Source organism: Lepidochelys kempii, chromosome 1, assembly GCF_965140265.1.
Source record: "Lepidochelys kempii isolate rLepKem1 chromosome 1, rLepKem1.hap2, whole genome shotgun sequence".
Lineage (NCBI taxonomy): Eukaryota > Metazoa > Chordata > Testudines > Cheloniidae > Lepidochelys > Lepidochelys kempii.
Window position 1 is genome coordinate 327,477,389 of NC_133256.1, and position 21,158 is coordinate 327,498,546.

The following is a 21,158-nucleotide window of genomic DNA, read 5'->3' on the forward strand; positions in this document are numbered from 1 at the left end:
TGCTCCAATCAGCGATTCCATTACTCCATCCCTACCGCCTACGTAAGGCTTGGGCGTCACCTAATTGGAATTTATATTAGCAATCACTCGTCCTCCTTCTGAAGTGATCAAGTTAGCTAGTGTTGAAGTGAGTGTGAGGGAGGAAAGGAGGATAGAAAAAAGTTACTCACCTTCTTGTAACTACTGTTCTTAGAGATGTGTTGCTCATATTCATTCCAAACACGCCCGCCTTCTCCTCTGTCGGAGTAACCGGCAAGAAGGAACTGAGGAGGCGCCAGACCAGCAGGGCCCTATATTGAGCTCCATGAAGGCACCACTCCAAGGGGCTCCACAGCCAACCCGATGGGTGCTGCTGGGGAAAAACTTTCTGATGACTGCACGCAGAGCACACACACCTAAATGGAATGGGTATGAGCAACACATCTCTAAGAATAGTTACGAGAAGGTGAGTAACCATTTTTTTCAACATCCTTTCCTCTCTCAAATACTTCCTCAGACTTACTTCATCACTGGCTAACTTGATCACTTCAGAAGTGGGATGGCATTTGGGACTATTTTTGAAATGTAACAAGTATATATTTTTGACTTTTATCTGTACCCTCCTTACCCGTGCATGTCTTAGACTGAAAGTTCTTTGGGGCAGGGACAGTCTTCATACATTCTGTTAATATACAAATTCCACTTTCGAATTAATTAAATCATGTCCGTGAATCCAAGTTGCTGGGGGTGTGCACTGACAAGCTGTGTAGTATTAGTACTTTTCCATCGGCTGGCAATTTAATTGTGATTTTTTTTTTTTTGGTAGGTTGTATTAAGAATAGTTGCATAACACATTTGACGTACCTCATCACCAAAAACAGTATTTGAAAACTTACTGAGGAATGGAGGTTGTTAGGAACCAAGGTATTGTTAAGCAGGAGCAGTGGTTCATAGGGTTCAGTTTACTGCTTCTGTCATTGGGCTATACTGATAGTAAAGAGAGCTTTATTTTCTCCCTAGTTTTATAGTTGGTTATGCAACAACTTTGCCATGGGGGGTTGATTTTTTTCATAGTATTAGACCAGTGGTTTTCAGCACAGATCCCTGTATGTCCACAGACTGTCAAAGATTTCCAAAGGGGTCTGCGCCTCCATTCAAAGTTTTTTAGGGGTCCACAGATGAAAAAAGGTTGAAAACCACTGTACTAGACCATGCAGTCCACTTTGCCAATCCAGATTATGCCATGTTATACATATACTAGTGGTTTTATCTTGTCTAGCTTTATATAGGCAAAACAAAGATTTCCCCCACTTTCTTTGGGAAACTGTTCCATAGTCTAATACATCTCTCTCAATGCCATTATTCCTAAAGTATGAGTTTCTTATGCTAAACAAGCCTTTACTTAAGTGTTTAAATAATTTAAATATTTACATACTTACGTTGTTCTTTATTTGGCACTTTTTATTTATTAATATAAAATATTCTTTCTGGAAGATTTTTTAATGTTTTATGCACAAATATAAAGAGGCATGGTCCTTGCCCTCTAAAAATCACACAGATTAAAGCAGTAGGGTCGGAGAAGAGGTACAATATGCAAGCAAAGTGCAAGTATTGGCCACAATTTGAAAATATTAATGTTTAACTACTCTGCTTTTGTGTGGTTTTATGCTTAGGCTCTGTAGACTATCTCCAGTGTGACAAAGTTCTGAGCCTGTAATTGTGGGTCCCATGCTTCCTGGCGGATCCAGGGGCCTCAAACTCACTAAGGCCCCAATGTGACCTTCCTTTCACAGTGTAGTGGCCAGAGTCACAGCCTATTGAGTTAATTTCATCACCTGGGGGCTCTTGAGGGAACTAGGAAGGAGAGCTTTTAAGCAGTCTGAGTGAAACCTTGATTGGTTCCACCTGTCTCTGTTAGCCTAATGACCTTAATTAGTTGACTGGCCTGGAGTAGCCTTTGTTTGGCTATCCAGGGAACAGGGACCTGCTCATCCTGAGGCTGATATACCTGATACACTCTTTTGAGGTCATCCTGCTGGCTGGTTGCCCCCCTGGCTGCTGCTGCAGCTGTCGGGAAGACTCTACTGGTGACCCTCAAAGGGTAGTGTGAGGCCCCGCTTGTTCCATCTCTTTTGGGGAGTGGAGGGCGTTTGTAACATCTTTGCTTCTGTGGTGGTAGGTGCCTTTGTTGTGGGGAGCTGGGGGAGTGGCGTGGAGCCCTCCCCCGGTCTGTTTGCTCCACTACTGCCACCACCACTGCCCCCTCCACCTTTCCACCTACCTTTTGGCTCTATTCTCCACTCCCCAGTCCAGCAGTTTGCTCTGTCTATCCATCCCGGGACAGTGGCGGCAGCAAGCAGGCACTTGGTTTTTGGGTCCCCGTGGGTGCGCTTTTCCCTTCTTTCCCCTCCCTTGGCTTTGTCCTCCCTCCCTTGCTGCATTTGGCAGGTGGGCCGTGTTCCCCTCTGCCTCTGGTCTTGCAGCTGTTTGCCCCCTTTCCCTTTGCTGGCTTCCCCGCCAGCCCCCCTTCTAGCCACCCTGTTTGCTCTGATTTGCCCTGTTTTGGCTTTTGGTCCTTGGTTAGTTTGTTTGCCCCGTCCTTGTCCTGTGGTGCGGGCATGGTTGCCAGCCCCATTCTCCTCCCCTTTCCTTTGGATGTTTTTGAACCCACCCTGTTTTTTGCGCCATGCCTGTGGCATACTTGTTCTAACTCTCCACCCCCCCACCTTTCATTCAATCCCTTGCTGTTTGCTCACCTTCCCGGTCTGTCCACGTTCCGCTGTTGGCATTTGAGATTCCGCCCCCTTTTTTCCATTAATCGCTTCACTGATGCATGTTCCCCCACGTTGTTTTAGTTTTCCCCTCCTTTCCTCAGTGCAGCAGGGGGAGCCGGTTTTTTCTCATCTTGTGTTGGGAGTTGTTCCTCGTTTTCCTCTGTCCCTTTCTGTTGACGCCCCTCCACCCCGCTTTCAGTCTAGCAGGTGGGGTCTAGCAGGTAGCCATTCCTCCTCCTTTCCTATCCCTTTCTCTCCCCTCCCCCTCCCCCTTGCCCTTTCCTTCCCTCCGTTCCCTTCTTCCTGCCCTAGCAGCTGTCCCTATCGCCCCTTTCCTGTGGTGGGTGGTTCAGGGGGTGGGACTTTCCTGGCTGCCCCTGCAGCTCTCCTTCAGTCTCCACCCCCCGTACCACGCCCTCCTCAGCGATGGCCACCTTGACTGCCACTGCTGGGGTATATGTCAGCACTGCAGCTGAGGCACTGGCGGCGGCAGGCACGCATAGGGACTCCCGGGACTCCGTTGCTGCTGCTGCGACCTCTGCCACCTCCACTTCCGAAACCGCTCCCTTGGCTGGTGGGAAGAGCCGGGGGACGAAAAAGGGCAAGGGCCCCACCCGGAAGGTGAAACCTCCTGTAGCGGTGGAGCCCTCTCCCGCTGCAGCCCTGTCAACAGCTGCAGCCCCCCTTCTCCCTTACCTGTTGTTCCCTCCACCAACCCTGGGGGTGCTGCTCCCTCGGCCCCCAGGGCATACACCCAGGTGGCTGTGACCCCTCCACTCGCCGCCTGCTCCAGCAGCCTCCCGGAATACCATTCCCAGCAGCCAGGGCCCTTTTCCCACCCTCACCAGGGAGCACTGGGTGCGTTGCCTCTTGGTGCCATCCTCGCCCCACATAGAAACCTACGTGTGGGCGTTGGCATGGGTGGTGGCCTCTAAGATGTTTGGGAAGGTGGTGTTCTTCCTGTCATCGGAGGCCACCGCCCAGGAGGCGGTGGAGAGGGGTTTGGCAGTGGGGGGGGGATTCACGTCCCCCTTGAGCCTTTTGGAGGACCTGGGCATACAGGTGGTGGTCTCCTCTGTTCCTCCCTTCCTCCCCAATGCCGCCCTTTTGCCGTTCCTCTCCACCCTGGGGAAGCCCTTGTTTGTCCTTAGCCCCCTACCATTGGGCTGTAAGGACCCCGCCCTCCATCACGTTTTGTCGTTCCGCCGGCAGGTGCAGGTTCAAGTGATGGGGGGGCCTCTGGAAGGGTCCTTTCTGGTGCCCCATCGAGGGGCCCAGTATCTGGTTTACTACTCCTCGGGGGAGGCCCAGTGCTTTCTCGGCCAGGCGGCAGGGCACATCTGGAGGGACTTCCCCCGGCCCGGCTCAGAGGGGCATCTGGGACCTCCACTACCTGGAAGGGCATCTGCTCTACCATTGCCGGCAGCCCTGATCGCCCGTACCCTGGGGTCACCCCTCCTCCATCTGTGACCGATCTCAACTTCTCTCAGGTCTCAGGGGTGGCTCCCCCGACATGCCCAGATGAGTGTGCGGGCCCTGCTGCTGTGCTGGGTGATAGACCAGGGCCTGCAGAGGAGAGGGTGGGAGGGCCGATGGTGGGACTTGAGCAGGGCTTGCCTCAAGGGGATTCTGTCCCTTTCCCTGCTGTCCTGCCCGCCTCTTCCCTTACCCGCCTGTCAACATCCTTGCTCCCCAGCTCTGATCCAGCTGGCCAGCCCGCCCCTTCGGGGAGCTGGGAGCTCATGCGAGGGAGGCACCGAAAGCGGGGAGCACAGGCCCAGTACCCCTCCCCCTCATTGGCGAGGGGGAAGGGACCCCCTGTAAAACTATGAAGGGGTTGCTGGCGCTGGGCTTTCTGCTGACTCCCCTGCTGATGTTAATTGTTTGGAGTTGGCCGAGGCCACTGCAGCTATGGTGGCAGGTAGCACCGTTTCTCCTATGGAGTCCCTCCCTGAGGGGTTACGAAGGTGTCCCTCCTGCCACTTTGCCATCTGTGCCCCCTGTAGGTGCCACAGTGCCTATTGCCCTGGCTGCTGCCAAGGGGGAGCCCGTAGAGGTGGTTGGGGAGTTTACCTTTATTTTTGATGAGATCGAGGCCCTAGGCTTGACCCTAACCACCGAGCGGGTGGACGCTCACCAACTAGGGGGCCTTGGTCAGGGCACTTGTGGTCTGTTGCCCACCCCCTTCCCCTTTTCCCCCGCCTCAGGTGGTTATCCCTGTTTTGGCCATTGCACCGCCCCGGGACCTGACAATCTGCCCGGCAGCAAATGGTAATCCGACTGGTGCTGCTGTGCCCAGTGAGGCGACGGCCAACGCTGAGTGGCCAGGCTCTGAGCCCATGAGCGCCCTGCCCTATGAAGCGGGGCCGCAGCCCTTGCCCCCAAGTGCTGTAATCGTGGGTGCCTCGTTAAGTGGGGCACCTGAGCCTGGTGTTGTGGGGGCACCCCAATCCCTTGCTGCTCTTTTGCCCACCATGCTGGGTCAAGGGGCACCGTGTCCCGGTGGCTCTGTCACTCTGGCCCCTGATTTTGTCCCTGTTCCCTGACCAGACCCTGTTCCCGTCCTAGATTTGTCCTGTCCCTGACCCTTTTCCAGCCCCTGTTCCTGTCCTTAACCTCTATTCCTTTCCTCTTCCTGTTGCTGCCGCCCCTGGGGTTGCCTCTTTCTCTTTTTGTGAGGTCCCCCGAGAGGCGATTTTTGTTTTTCTCTCTCATGGCCCATCCGGGGCTGCAGTTCTCCCTTCCCCAATGTCCCTAGGGCTGAGTGCTGAGTTGGGTGGTGCGGCGCCAGCGGGACGGGCATCACGGCGGGGATCTGATCCCGCTTGCCTGTCTCGATAGACCACGGGGCCGGCAGGGGGTCCAATTGGGTGACGCCCCGGGGTTTGTGGCCCCAGTCCCTGCCGCGCAGAGGAATGAGATGCGCTGTTTCTTGGAAGACACTCGTGGCTCCACAAACAGAATGCATCTTGCTCTTCAGCACTGGGGCAATTTTCATCTTGTTCTCCAGACCGTGAGGGCCTTTATGGGGGAGGGCAAAGGGACCAGGAAGTGGGACACTGCAGCTTACCAGCAGGCCCGCAGCTTCTGTGATGCCCTGATGGCTTTTGGAGTCGGTCACTGTTTGCTGTGGGGCCCAATGGGAACTGCTACCCGCCCCTGATGGCAAGGATCATCCCCAGCCCTCCCCATGTCGCTGTCCATCTTTGCCACTTTAAACACCCGGGGCTGTAGGTTGGGTCTTTGCAGGTGCTTTCCCTCCTTCGGGAGGGGAGGTACTCGGTTATTTTCCTGCAGGATACCCACACGGACCCAGCTGCCGAAGCTAGCTGGTGGCTGGAGTGGGGGGACAGGGTCTACTTTAGCCATCTTTTGGCCCGTCAGGCCAGGGTGGCGACCCTGTTCTCCCCGCACCTACAGCACGAGGTGCTGGGGATTACCGAGGTCGTGTCAGGTCGCCTGCTGCACCTCCGGGTTTGGGTGGAGGGGCTGATGTTGCATCTCGTCAATGTCTATGCCCCAGCATCTGGCCCGGAGTGAGCGTGTTTCTTTCGGCGGGCGTCCGCCTTCCTTGGTTCTCTGGATCCTCGCAAGTGCCTGGTCCTGGGTGGAGATTTCAACTGCACCCTTGAGGAGTGGGACAGCATGGGGATCGAGCCAAGCCCGGCCGCCACAGATGTCCTCAGGGAGATTGTAGCCCATTACTCCCTGCTGGACGTCTGGCGCAATCACCACCCAGACAATGACTCCATGTTCACTTTCCTCCAGGTGGAGGAACAACGGTAGAGCCACTCCCAGTTGGATCGCATTTATTTCTCTCGATGTCATCTTTCGCAGGCCCATTCCTCCAGCGTCCAGCTGGCCCCGTTCTTGGACCACCATTTGGTGGCCATGACGGCCTCCCTTTCTTTGGAGAGGCTGGGGCTGGCCTATTGGCACTTCAATAACAGCCTGCTGGAGGATGTGGGATTTGTGGTGTCCTTCCGGGAGTTCTGGCTGGCCTGGCAGGACCAGAGGCATGCCTTTCCCTCTGCATGGTGGTGGTGGGATGTAGGGAAGGTGCCTGCCCAGCTCTTCTGCCGTAGCTACACGGGGCGCCAGCCGGTGGAGGGATGTGGTGATAGAGCAGCTGGAGTGGGAGGTTTTGGAGCTGGAGAGACATCTGGCCGCCAGCCTTGGGGATCCACCCCTCTGCGGAGACTACTGGGAGAAGCAGGAGGAACTCCAGTTCCTCGATGACCTTCGGGCCTCGGGTGCCTTCATTCGATCCCGCATCCACTTCCTGTGGGAGATGGATCGTGGCTCCCGCTTCTTCTATGTCCTGGAGAAGAATAGGGGGGCAAAAAAACAAGTTCTCTGCCTCCTGGTGGAGGACAGTGCCCCCCTCACAGATCCGGTGGAGATGTACGAGAGGGCCAGAGCCTTCTATGCTGGCCTTTTCTCCCAGGATCCGACCGACGTCAAAGCCTACAGAGTGCTTTGGGACGGACTCCCAACGGTCAGCATGGGCGACCAGGACCGGCTGGAGCTGCCTCTCACTCTGGCTTAGTTCTTGGAAGCCCTCCATCTCATGCCCACCAATAAATCTCTGGGCATGGATGGGCTGACTGGAGTTCTACCGCGTGTTCTGGGATATCCTCGGCCCGGACCTTGCCACCATCTGGGTCGAGTCTCTGTTGAACGGGGTCCTCCCTCTGTCATGTAGGCGAGCGGTGCTTGCCTTGCTGCCGAAGAAGGGGGACCGCCGCGATTTCTGGAATTGGCATTCCTGTCTCGCTCCTCAGCACGGACTATAAGGTCGTGGCAAAGGCCATCTCGCTGCAGCTGCAGTCCGTGCTGGTGGACATGGTCCATCCAGACCAGACCTACACCGTCCCGGGCCATACCATCTTTACCTGGTCTGGGATCTTTTGGAGCTTGGGTGCAGGGATGGTCTGTTGTTCGCCCTCCTGTCCTTGGATCAGGAGAAGACGTTTGACCGGATGGACCATGGTTATCTCCTGGGCACTCTGCAGGCATTCGGCTTCAGGCCCCAGTTTGTGGGGTTTCTTCAGGTGCTGTACGCCTCTGTGGAGTGTCCAGTAAGGCTCAACTGGATCCTGACCGCACCTGTCAGCTTCGGGCGAGGGGTGCGTCAAGGCTGCCTACTGTTGGGTCAGCTGTACACTCTGGCCATTGAGCCCTTCCTTCGTCTCCTTCACAAAAAGTTGACGGGGTTGGTGCTGCGTGAGCTGGAGGTGCAGCTGGTCCTGGCAGCATACGCTGCCGATGAGCTTCTTGTGGTCCAGGACCCGGATGATATGGTGCAGGTGGAGGCCGGTTAAGCTGTTCGGCAGCCTCCTCTGCCCGAGTCAACTGGGGCCATGTGGTGGGTGAGCTCCCTCCCACCCACGCTTCAGGTCATCCGATGGAGCATGGGTCCACTGCTTTATCTTGGCGTTTGTCTTTCTGCCACGCATCCGTCTCCATTGGAGAACTGGAACGGTTTAGAGGGCAGGGTGATTTGGGCGGTTGCGGGGCTGGACAGGACCGTTCCGGTGCCTCTCCCTCTGGGGAAGAGCGCTGGTGCTTAACCAACTGGTCCTGTCCGTGCTCTGGCACAGACTCAACACCCTGTGCCCACCCCCGCTGTTCCTGGCCAATCTCCAGAGGCTGGTCCTGGAGGTTGTTTTTGGCCGGGAGTGCACTGGGTCTCTGCAGGTGTTCTCCATCTCCCCCTGGAGGAGGGAGGACAGGGCCTGAGGTGTAGGCGCACGAAGATCCATGTCTTCCGCCTCCAGGCCCTGCAGAGGCTCCTTTATAGTGCGGGTTGCTTGGCATGGAGCATATTGCCTTCCTCTGCCACCTGCGAGGGCTCTGATATGACCAGCAGCTTTTTTTTTCTCCACTTGAGAAATCTTCCGCGAGACCTCTCCGAGCTGCCTGTTTTCTACCAGGACCTCCTCTGGGCCTGTAGGCTGGTTTCAGCAATCAGGTACTTTGTGGCCACTGAGTGGGTAGATCTCTTCGCGGAGCCCCACTACACAATCCCTATCTTCGTTCGCCAGTGACGGAGTCCCCTTTGGTGTGCCGGAGGTTGGTCCTGGCTGGAGTCACCAAGATCGGAGACCTTCTGGACTACAACCTGGGGAGTTGGGTGGATCTCCACCTTTATAACCCCCCGGCCTGTACTCCAGGAGGAGGAGGCAGCCCTGCCTCCTGCAGCTCGGTTTTTCCTCGAGCGGGTCCTGTGAGAGGGTGCGCCCCGCCTGCCCCTCACTCCAGGGCCTCCAGATCTTTCCATCAGCCCCCTGCCCCATGAGCCTTCCCGCCCGCCGCCTCCTCGTACCTCAAGCCGGCTGCGTAAAATGCAGCCAGTTTGTTTCCAAACCATGCGAAGGGACCATCTATACACGCTCGTGTTGCACACTCTTCACTATCCCACCCTTGAATAAAGACTGGGAGTGTATGGGCCATTACACAAAGTAAAACTATTTCCCCATGTTTATTCCCCCGCACCCCCCCAATGTTCCTCAGACGTTCTTGTCAACTGCTGGAAATGGCCCACCTCGATTATCACTTCAAAAGGTTGTGCCCCCCTCCCCCCCCCGCCGCCTGCTCTCCTGCTGGTAATAGCTCACCTTACCTGATCACTCTCGTTACAGTGTGTATGGTAACACCCATTGTTTCATGTTCTCTGTGTTTATAAATCTCCCCACTGTATTTTCCACTGAATGCATCTGATGAAGTAAGTTGTAGCTCACGAAAGCTTATGCTCAAATAAATTTTAGTCTCTAAGGTGCCACAAGTACTCCTTTTCTTTTTTACTGACTTGGTTGTATTTGCTACCATGCTCTCCTACCTGGAAATCTTAACTGATTTATTTTTGTTACCTTTCCTCTATTCTACTTAATGTGCTTTTTAAACCTTGATCTCTGACCACTCCCTTCTAAAGCAATATTGGTGTGGGGTTTTTTCCTCTTAAGAGAAACTAATCTATTGCCTTTTTCCTTCCTGGCCGTAAAATCTCATTTTTAAGGGGTGTAAAGTAGAACTTTGTTTGCAGCATTTAGTGTTCCAGACATTTTAATTGTTTGAGTACAGTTGTTACTCAGGAGAGATTGGACAGGAAGGGTGAGTTATGAATAAGGCTACGTTTTAGTCACGGGTATTTTTAGTCAAAGTCATGGACAGGTCACAGGCAGTAAACAAAAATTCATGGCCTGTGACCTGTCCCTGACTTGTATTAATAGACCTGACTAAATCCTGCCACGGGTGCTCAGGAGGGCAGGGGGCAACCGCTGGTGCTGGGGTGGGGCGGGGGTGTTGGTGGGGCTGGCAGACTCCCCAGCTGGCTCCCTGGAAGTGGCAATATGTTCCTCTCTCAGCTCCTAGCTCCGCGCGCTGCCCCTGCCCCAAGTGTCGGTTCCACAGCTCCCATTGGCTGGGAGCTGTGGGGGCGGTGCCTGTGGACGGAGGCAGTGTGCAGAGCTAGGAGCTGAGAGGGAGGGACATGTCGCCGCTTCCAGGGAGCCTCCCAAGGTAAGCGCTGCCCAGAGCCCTTACCCCGAGCCCTGATTCCTCCCCACACACCTAAACTCCTGCTGCTGGGGGGGAAGGGGGAAGTGGCCTGAAACTGTCTCAGCCACTGCAGAAGTCCTGGAAAGTTACAGAATCCATGACTTCCGTGACACACTTGTAGCCTTAGTTATGAATAGATTGTTTTTGAAGTACAATGTGAAGCAAGTACAATAGTGATGTCCTTCATTTCCTCAAAGCTTTCATTATGTTGACACGTTAACGTTGCTTAAATTTTAACATCTTTATTTCAGAGGTTAAGAAGATTATCAACCAAATATAGAACTGAAAAAATCTATCCAACAGTCACTGGAGAAAAAGAAGAAAATGTTAAAAAGAACAGATATAAGGACATATTGCCATGTAAGTTTTGATTCTTCTACTACAGAACAAAGAAAAATGTTAATTATCCTTTTTAATGTATCTTCCCAATTTTACTATTCACATTCTGTTGAACAGTTAAATTAGATGGAAATTATTCTCTGCATAAAGGTTCATTATCAAGACTCTTAATCGGCCTTTAAAGTGAAACGTTGCCCTGGTATATATGGTTATTTCAGCCTCCTAGTTTCTATTTTAAAATGACTTAGAAGCATATTACTTTACAAAACTAAACAAAACAAACTTGCGGTTAATAGGGGACTTTGGTCTCCAGGCCTGTCAAACCAGCACTTTTCACTTCACAAGCACCAAATTCATTCAGTTGCTCAAAATTAATTCAGTCTTGAAATTTAATTCAGGTTTGGGTGTCTAGCATTAATTCCCTCTCCCCCTGCCCCCCCTTAAGGGGATCAGAAATTACTTACTTGGGGTGGGAAGTGAAGACATACCAATGTAAACTATAGACGTGGCTTTGTTGGTGGTATGACAGATGCTGCTTGTACACAGGCTAAATTTAAACCTCTGACAAAAAGATTTGCGGGGGGCGGGGATTTCAATCCCTGAGTCCTTTTTGTTTGGTTTTTGTATTTTGGTAGCACTCAGTTAGGATTGGTGCCCCATTGTACCAGACACTGTATAAACACATAGGAAGACATGGTCCCTGGCAGAAGAGCTTACAATTAATAATTTTTTTAATACAAAGAGTATAACAAATAGAGAAATGGGATGGAATGACAAAGGTATCCTAAAATCATACTTTTACATATATTCAGTGTAAACCCTTTCAGCAATTCATTCATTTGTTGCTCTAACATAAGCAAGTGGCAAAGAGCTCAGACACACAAATCATATTTTGAGAATAGAGTGACCATTAATCCAGTCCCAGGAAGTTAGAGAAGTGCAGGGATTTATTTCATACTTTCATACTTAGCAGTGTTAGTCTGTATCCACAAAAACGAGGAGTCTGGTGGCAACTTGAAGACTAACAGATTTTTGGGCATAAGCTGAAGTGGGGTGTTTTACCCACGAAAGCTTATGCCCCAAAATGTTAGTCTTTAAGGTGCCATTGGATTTCATACTTTGCTGTTCCAGAAATGCTAGGTCTGCAACCAGTTCTGAATTTAAAAAAGGTTGTCCTCTTCAGTCTCAGCTTTCAGCATGGAATCCTTAAAGTCCATTATTCAGTCCGTGTATTTGAGTACATTCTATGTTCTCTGGATCTTGTAGGGATGAAGCATGGAGGTATACAGTTTGCCATCCTGAGGCAGCACTTTCAGCAGCAAGCCCTGCCTTTTGGACTGGCTACAGCCACAAGTACAATTACCAAGATTATGATAGTGTTGGCTGCAGCACTGAAAGAAAAGGCTGGTGTCCATCCTTACCTGGATGACTGACTGGTTCGAGCCAATCTGTAAACAGCCAGGCCGGGAGCGTTAGAGGTTTGCAGTTTCCCAATAAGCAATGGGTAGGTAATAAACCAGAAGAGTTCTGTCAGTGTCTAGTAGGAGCTGATAGGTCATGGAACAATTAAAAGACCTAATAAGCAGCCTCTACAAGAGAAAATGACAAACTTCAGAGATAGGGCAAAGCTTTGATTATTCATTCGGGAGAACACTGTGGAGTTGCTGCAGGCGCTAGGATCAATGGTGGAAAGTCAAGTTGTAGTGCCCTTAGCCTACTTCTCCAGTAGTCCATTTGAAATCTTTCTGGTGCAGTAGAAGGAAGTTGTGGTACCACAGATGATTTTATATCTGAAGATATCTAAGAAGGTGTGGCATTATCTGAAACAGTTGCTATCCACAAAGGAATGACTGACTATTGACCACTTCTGGAGTGGAAGGTGTTTGAATACAGGTGCCAACCTACAGGGTTAGGATGCTCATTTAGGGAAAGCAATAGTCCAGGGCTAATGAACAGAGAATGAAAGTGATCCATAAACAGGCCAGAGACCAATGCAGTGAGGTTCTTTGTATTGAATTTTCAGAACCAGTGACAGTTGTGTAGAAGAGTTTCAGTTGGACAGTGCCATGATTATGACATAGATTAACAGCCAGGGAGGCACAAGGAGGTTAATGGGTTCTAAGACCCTAAACCTCTTGATGTTTAAGAGGCAGAAAGAAATTTTTCCAGTCTGTCAGTGGCTGGCAGATAGTGAGGGCTCCAAGAGTCTGCAGCTCCTAACCTTGGTCTGAAATAGTCCAGACATGCTGAAAAGACATCTGTTTGATAGGAACTTATGGAGAATATATTATGTTGGTATCGAAGTAAAAACCAGAAAACTCTTATGGATCTTTGTCATAAACAAGGGAAAAAAGGCACAATAGACTTTTGTAAAGCATTTGCCAATCTTTAAATCTGCAGAAACTGCTCTTATCACCAGAGAGAAGTATATATATGACATATTCGTTACCATATGCCATCCTAGTTCCAACCTAAACAAATCAGTGCATGTTTTATTTTAGGCTGTTTACACAGCTTTTAATACACTACCTTTAAATTCTGTTTTAATTTAAAATGTTGAACATGAATTATCCAGAGGGACCAATTTTTAAACTCTAAACTGGAACCATAAATGTGTATTAATATATCCAGGGTTTGGTGTATTCTGTAATCATAGAATTTGCCACAGAATTCACCCTCTCCTACAGCATTGTACTCCAGAATCTCAGCACTCATTTAGAAAAAGAGAGTTCCTTCTGGAATTGCAAGGGTTACAGAGAATCTGGAAAACAAAAAAGATAAACCAGTGCAGTGTGCTCCTTCTGGAGTTCCAGACAGCCTGAAACAGTATCTCAAAGAGGTGTGAGCTGCCCCACTCATTTGAGTGATGCCACATTAACTCAGCAATTCTGCAGCTGTAATATTTGCCATTTTCCCCAAAATGCTACATTTCTCCCAGGGACTGTGCCATTGTCTGGCTATGGTGAAACTGAATGGGGTTTGACTAGGCTACAACTTTGTTCCTAAATGTCAGGTAGTACCTGGCAGATAAAAATGTACAGTGCAGGTAATTCCATAATCAATTACGTATACCCTAAGGCTGACAAATGGACCCTAGTCTCCCTCGGTAATTCTGGTGCCCCTTATACTATGTCTGGATGAGAAATTACAAATCCCCTATGTCATCTGTGAATTTGGCCCCCTCCCTATTCACATAGCTTCTAGTCTTGTTGACCCAAGGGGGCTTCACAGTTTCCTGCCACACCCTGTATTGCAACATGTCTGACCAGATAATTTTTACTCCTGGAAAAGTTCCAGGATCTGCCCCAAGTCCCTCTTTGCTCTTATCATTAAGTCCACCCCTTTACACATTCCCAAATCATTGTGGTTCACTTTGGGGAAAAATCATATCTGGTGCCTGCTCACAGGCCACCACAGTGTAAAAAAGGGACAACAGCTGGTCGCATAATATGCATGGTTCCATAACTGCTGGTCCGCCTAAAGCACCTGGGATTCACATACTGGGTTAGATGGACCATGGTCTGGCCCAATATGGCTATTCTTATGTTCTTATACCCCTCCTCCCATGTCAGTTTAGGGCTGGTTTACCACTGAGGCCTAGCTGCAACCTCCAGGCAACGTGGAAGCCTGGCTATGCACCCACTAAACAATATTGTGCCTGCAGATCCACACCAATGTCTGCCTGGCTCGTTTGCTAACATCTGGAATACACAAACAAAGGAAAATTAACACGGATTCTCCATCTGGGGTCTCACGTACATTTTGTATGCGTCAGAATGTCAATACTTAATTGCTTGAGTTGCACTAGCTCTCAGGCCCAGCTGGGCTGCTGCTGTTGCAGCCCTGATCCTGAATGAGTGAACCAAACTCATATGCTAGAAGCCCAAACTTCATCAGAACCCACCTTAAAACTGTAACAAACTGGTATGTTGTGAGGGGACTCCCATCACCAAGAATCAAGAGGGGGCCTATCCCTCCCTGGCCTTATTGCCACATACGCCTTCAGTCTCCACAGGGCAGATCCTACGCTCGTCAGCCTCCTGTAGATTAATGGATTCACCCCACCTCCTTGATCTATGTTTGACCTACTCAAACTATCTTTGACTCTGTCAAAGTTAATATGACCAATCGTCCCTCCCAGTGAATATCCCTCAATTCCATAGCCCTTCCGGAAGAGTCTTCCTAGAACCCAGGTACTAGTTCACTGATCCTAAAAGTTCCAAAATGTGCTACCAGAAATGCCACCAGGAATAAACTTACCTCTTGTCCACAATGATGTGTGGGCTTTACGTTCTGCACCAGATCCTTAAGCACAGTGACGGGCGGCATGTATCTTCCTTAGGGCTGGTGCCTGGAAGTTTCTAGCAGGATGGTCTCAAAACTAAAAACACACTAAAAGGATCTGAGTAACTATTCAGCCTACTGACCAACGTAAGGACCGGTAGGTGAGTGGAGATGGTTGGTGATACCAGTTGCCAGGTTGCTAATGACACCATGTACTGCAGCACTCATTCTTCCATTATGGGCCGAATTGGTGACATGCCCTCTCGCTCCTGAAATTGAACAAAATCATTAAGACTTCTTTTGTAGCTCTGCAGTGTTCACAGAGCCACCTATCTCTGCACTACAATGACAGTTGTCCTACACCAAGGTTCCATAGTGCTAGCAGGATCCATTTGGGTTCCTTGCTGGCTTTTGATGCTGGATACCAAAATCTGTCCATCTGAAAATGAGACAATGCATCTGATATGACATTATCAACCCTGGGCACATGTCTGGAAGAGAAACAGATATTAAAACCTAAACGTAGTACAAATGCCTTTATATACCTCATAACTCTGTGATCTGGAGGACTAGTAACTGATAACATGTATCACCACCATGTTGTCACACCAGAAATAGATGCTTTTATTAGCAAACTCTGTTTCCCAAATGACCACTGCGACCAAATGAGAAAATGTTCTAAAAATGTTGTGTGTCCCGTCCCCCCCCGGGGTATCTCTTTTTGTATCCATATGAAGGGTCATTTTTGGGTGCACGACCTCTCTTGGTAAAACATACTCAGATGATTTGGGAGGTATGGGTTTTGGAGTATCTTTAAACCATCTGCAGGTATCCATTCCTCCCTCTACAATGACACTCCATTAAAATGGCTCTGAAACTGTTCCCAAACCCCCAAATCCTCCTTCATCTCTCTAGTAACTCTTGGAAAATGGTGAAGTCTGTCTGTGCTCGCAAAGGCATTCTGTGCCCTGTTTGCAGCATCCAGACCCAGGACTGCCACCTGGCAGGCAAAGTTTAGATGCTCAATTAATAGATTGTAGCTCATGGAGTGTAACTTTTTATGGCCCCCTACCCCTCCTGATCAAGCCCAGTAGCTCCAGAAGCTTATCCTAAGGGAATTTATATACCCACCGTGTTATACCCACATAGGTCAGCATTGTGGAAGGCCCCTCTGTTTTTTTCTGTGCCAGGGGTACCCCTAGTTTTTTAGCTAATGCCTGAAAGTTGTCCATCAGGCTAACACACTCATCCAGATTTACCCTGCCCATGTATAAAGTCACCTAAGTAATGCACTAGCTGCCATAAACCAGCATCACAGCCCTGTGTAGCATTGTACTAAATTTCTCAAATGCCAAACAGGATATTGCTCATCCAATGGACATAACTTTATCAAAATAATATCCTTTAACATTTTGGGTTTCTCTTTCAAAGCTGGAAGGATGCACTGATAGCTGTTGACAAGCAGACTTGATATCACACTTGGCCATCAGTGCTCTGGAGCCACAAGACCTAACCATGTGCACAGAACACAAGTCTGGGTCTGTTCCATTGTTAACAGAGCTACCCCATGAGTATCACAGGTGGTGAACTAAATGATATTCACCTGGAACTTCCTTAGGGGACCAAGCTTAGGGGAGTAACCTACATGTTCTGTATCAGTAGATGATTGCATAGCCCTGCTACCCTATTCTTTAATACTTTTGTAATCTTTTTCTTTACAATATGACCCATTATCGCTAAGGACTTAAAATTTTTTGACATAATATGACTTTTTTCCCCTGTAAAGGGGATCCTAACCCTTCAGTAAACTCATCCCACAAATGTGCCCCATCTGTCTTGTTAGCATAATCTCAAAGGGACACCTTTAACTTCTCCAGTTTAATTGGAGATAACTTTTTGGTCCAGCCCCCCATTTTCAACTCACCCCCACCGTTCCTGTGCCTTGGCCCCCATAGGTCTGTGGGAAGCACTTGACTTACCCATCCATTCTGTTTCCCTACTGCAGCCTTCCTCAATTGCTGTGGTAATTGCAGGCTCTAAAGCACATTTTTGCAAGCGTGTCTAAATTTTCAGATGCTACGAAAACTACTTTCATTAAATACCCAGCAAATGTCATTATGAGCCTCAGGCGTCTGGTGGGCTTGCTGCAGAATGAACTGTCGGTATGGAAACCAGCCTGTGGTGTCATCTACTCTGACCGCAGTGTATGATCTGGTATGTCCCACCGGTTTGTGTTGCTGCCCACAAGTACTCCTGTTCTTTTTACAATCTAAACTGTTCCTCATAGATAAACCAAACCATGCCCCGTACCGTATGAGATGTGCACCTGATTATATCCATATATTTGAACAGTGCTGACCTTCTGTCTAGGTAAGCCTCTGCAATAAAGCCCGAATAGATCAGGAAAGCAGCTTCCCAGTTTTCCCAAGTTCTAGTCACCCGTGGCTGCTTGGGCATTTCATTACCCTGCTTGCTTTGCCCCAACTTATTCTCTGTCAGCACCTCCCTGTGCAACAGTGATATGTCTACAAATTCACCTCTCAATTTTATTTTTAGTAGTGCTGATAAAAAGTGAACTCCCATTGGGTCAGCCACCCCAGCATAACCATACTCGTGACTGGCACCCTCAGTGGCACCTGTTACTTACCAGTTGCCCCTGGGAAAGCAATTCTGTCCTGTGAATTCACATACCCGATCAGTTGGTGAGTTGTAGGGTTCTCATAAATCATCCCCCGTTTAAGGGCTTCTGCCCCCTGGTGAGCAGTCTGCCTCATGTGATGATCACCTGTCTCCCAAGCTGGAGCCTTGGGTTTTCATTAAAACTACTTCCAGACCTCCCTCACCCGTGGAAGCTCCCAGTTGCTGCAACAACTGAAGGCTGTGTAATGCCATAACTTCTGTAGAAGGTGTGTGTACCCCAGACATCTCCAACATAGCTCTTAGGAGACCAGATCCCCCACATAGCCTGTTTGCTTGTTCTGCTACTCCACTAGGTTCAGTGTCTCCTGCCGTCTTGGAGGGAAGGGTAAGAGACCACCCTCCCATCTCATCCACTTTTACTCTCAGGGAACCTAGGTGGGAGCAAGTTCCTTGAACCCCACTGAGGTCTCCCCTACAGACACCATCATTGGATGGAAGGGACTCACTTTAACACCCTGCCCCTTAAACCTGTATTTGGTGCTGATCAAACTCACCACGGCCAGTCATGTCGCTCTCCTCTCTTGCAATCCGTTCATGCAAGTGTCCTGGCTCTGGGCAACCCATTACACCTTGTAAGCCTTGTAGTATTGTAGAAACAACTTTGGAAGCAACTGCCCAGACAACTTGAATCAATGCTCTGTTGGCATCCCCGCCCACATACCCAGCTAGTTCACTACAGGGTGTGTTTGCTTCCCTCCAGATCTGTTACTTCACAGTAAAGCGGTATCCATTTGGTAGATGGAAACCACCCTGGGATCTGCCAGCTGTGGTCCTGTGTCCAACCCTTTGCCCATACGGCGAGGATCCTACCCCCTGGTTTCCCGTGGCCCCTTGAGCTCCTCTTGGTCCCCCATGAGCGGAGTTTGGAACTCCCTATCCCATCAGCTCTAACATGCCTGCTATGACCAGCAGGAAGGTGGGGGGACACCCCCCTTCCTGTTTTCACCATTCTGTTAAAGTCCCACGCCAATGAGCTGAAACTCTCTCCTTTTCTGCTTCTGCTGTGGGGTGTGTGGTGAGAACAGCAAAACGGGGGGAAAGACAATCTGCTACTTCACAGAATCATAGGACTGGAAGGGACCTCGAGAGGTGATCTAGTCCAGTCCCCTGCACTCATGGCAGGACTAAGTATTATCTAGACCATTCCTGACAGGTGTCTGTCGAACTTGCTCTTAAAAATCTCCAATGATGGAGATTCCACAACCTCCCTATGCAATTTATTCCACTGCTTAACCACCATGACAGTTAGGAAGTTTTTCCTAACGTCCAACCTAAATCTCCCTTGCTGCAATTTATGTTCATTGCTGCTTGTCCTATTCTCAGAGGTGATGAAGAAAAATTCTTCTCCCTTCTCCTTGTAACAACCTTTTATGTACTTGAAAACTGTTGTCATGTTCCCTCTGTCTTCTCTTTTCCAGACTAAACAAACGCAGTTTTTCCTAATGTTTTCTAGACTTTTAATCATTTTTGTTGCTCTTCTCTGGACTTTCTCCAATTTGTCCACATCTTTCCTGAAATGTCGTCCAGAACTGGACACAACACTGAGGCCTAATCAGCGTGGAGTAGAGTGGAAGAATTACTTCTCGTCTCTTACGTACAGCACTCCTATACATCCCGGAATGACGTTTGCTTTTTTTGCAACAGTGTTACACTGTTGACTCATACTTGGTTTGTGGTTCACTATGACCCCCAGATCCTTTTCTGCAGTACTCCTTCCTAGGCAGTCCTTTCCCATTTTGTATGTGTCCATGGCATAATGAGAGAGAGTGCTTTAGTTCCTGTTGTTCTGCCTAGTCCAGGTGAGACCTAAATAGTCTTCCCTCTCTTCCAGTCATCTGGTGGGGGGAATGGGTCAGCATTCCTATGCTGACCTTGTCTGAAGCTGCTACAGCAAGTCACTTTCTGGATATCTACCCCCTAAAGGGGCCACACACCTTTTCCTACATACCAGACAATGGCCCCCACTGCCTAATGGGCTGTGAAGTCATTTTGCTGCAGCCAGACACCTGACATCTTGGTTTGTCTCCCTGCCATAGTGAACCTGTCTATTGCTGCTTCGTGCTCTCCAGCTTTCCCTACAAAGCGGGGTTAATTTGATAACTGTGCATGCTTTCTGTAATGTTCCATGGAGCTTGGCAGCAGAGGGCTGGTGAACCAGGATTTGAGTTCAGCTTGCAGCTAGAGAAGTTGGGAACCAGAAGTGTAGGTAGGTGATTTAGTTGAGACCCAGGGAGTGGAACCAGGCTGCATGATAAGACCATCTCTGAATATTTTCAACAATTTTCATAAATGAATTTTTGCAACTGAGCTTTGTGTTTGGGTGAAATAGGATTAAAGAGTATGACATGGCAATAATTATGTTGCTACTATAATAGCAATATAACCTGCACTCATAGGGATTTTCTGTATCTTTATTTTTTTTTAAAAGTGTACTGTCTCTTAAAACTAGTGATGATTGCAGCTCTTCTTGTAGTTCTATCAACTGTACTCTTGAGGGCATTTTGGGCCAAAAATTAAAAATTCTGTGCACAATATTTTAAAATTCTGCAAGTTTCATTTGTTAATAATTAAATGTAGAGGCTCCAGCATGGCAGTGGGGAGCACAGGCCACTGGCTGCATGAAGGTGGGGGATCACACTGCAGTCCTCCTACCCCTGGGACACAGACTCAGCAGTGAGGCTGCAGCTGACCCTGACACAGCACAAGGCCTGGGCCTGCCCCAGAAACACTCTGGGGACCTGCCCCTCTGTGCCAGGCGCACCAGGTGCGGAGCAGGCAAGCTCAACCAGGCAGGATCCAAGTGTGAAGGGGCTCAGTGTGGGGGGAATCCAGGTGTGCAGTGAGAGGATTTTGTGTGGGACAATCTGGGCGCAGGCAGCTCAGTGGGAGGTCTAGGTATGGGAAGATCTGGATGCACAGAGGCTTGTTGGGGGGTTCCAGGTGCAGGGGCAATGGAACTCTGCAGGAGCTTCCAGGTAAAGATGGGTGGGGCTCAACAGAGCAGTCTGGGTGTTGGGGTCTAAGTGTGGGGGAGTGTCTGGGGAAGTGGAGCTTGGTGGGGTAGAGGTCTGGGTGCAGCTAGTTGGGGGTCAGTCGCATGGAGGTCTGCATGTGGGGGCTCAAAGTGGTGCATGGGGTGGGGAATCAGGGTGGGTGCAGGTTTGAGTGCAGGGAGCTCAGTGGGGTGTGGTCTAAGTGCAGGGGGGCTCCAAATGCCAGGGTTGAGATTCAGTGGGGTGTGGTTTGGGTATGGCGGGCTAAGGGGGTTCTGGATGTATTGGGTAAGACTTGGCAGGGGTGTCTGGGTATGGGAGGTCCAGCTGCATGGGGGTTGGGCGGATAGGGGAGCAGCTCCCCATACAGTGACCCCCCTCCCTCCTCAGCTGAGGAGAGATGGGAGCAGGAAGCAGGGGAGGATGCTGAGCTTCCTGCAGCTGGGGAAGGTTTCTGGGGGTGCATCTGACACAGCCCCAGCAACTCCTTGCAGGGGAAAAGGAAGTCCCGTCAAGGTTCCTCCCCCAC

The 21,158-nt window shown here is 49.9% G+C and overlaps 1 protein-coding gene across 6 annotated transcripts in view; it reads left to right on the plus strand.

Annotated features, from left to right (window-relative positions):
• The window catches only part of PTPN12 (protein tyrosine phosphatase non-receptor type 12), a 150,572-nt gene that overhangs the window by 48,505 nt on the left and 80,909 nt on the right, over window positions 1-21,158 (plus strand). For all 6 annotated transcript variants that reach the window (XR_012156837.1, XM_073328578.1, XM_073328580.1 and 3 more), the window contains exon 2: window positions 10,565-10,673. Coding sequence is in view for 5 of the 6 variants with exons in the window: in XM_073328578.1 (XP_073184679.1) it covers window positions 10,565-10,673 (109 nt within the window). In the remaining variant the exon portion in view is untranslated. The remainder of the gene's footprint in view (window positions 1-10,564; window positions 10,674-21,158) is intronic.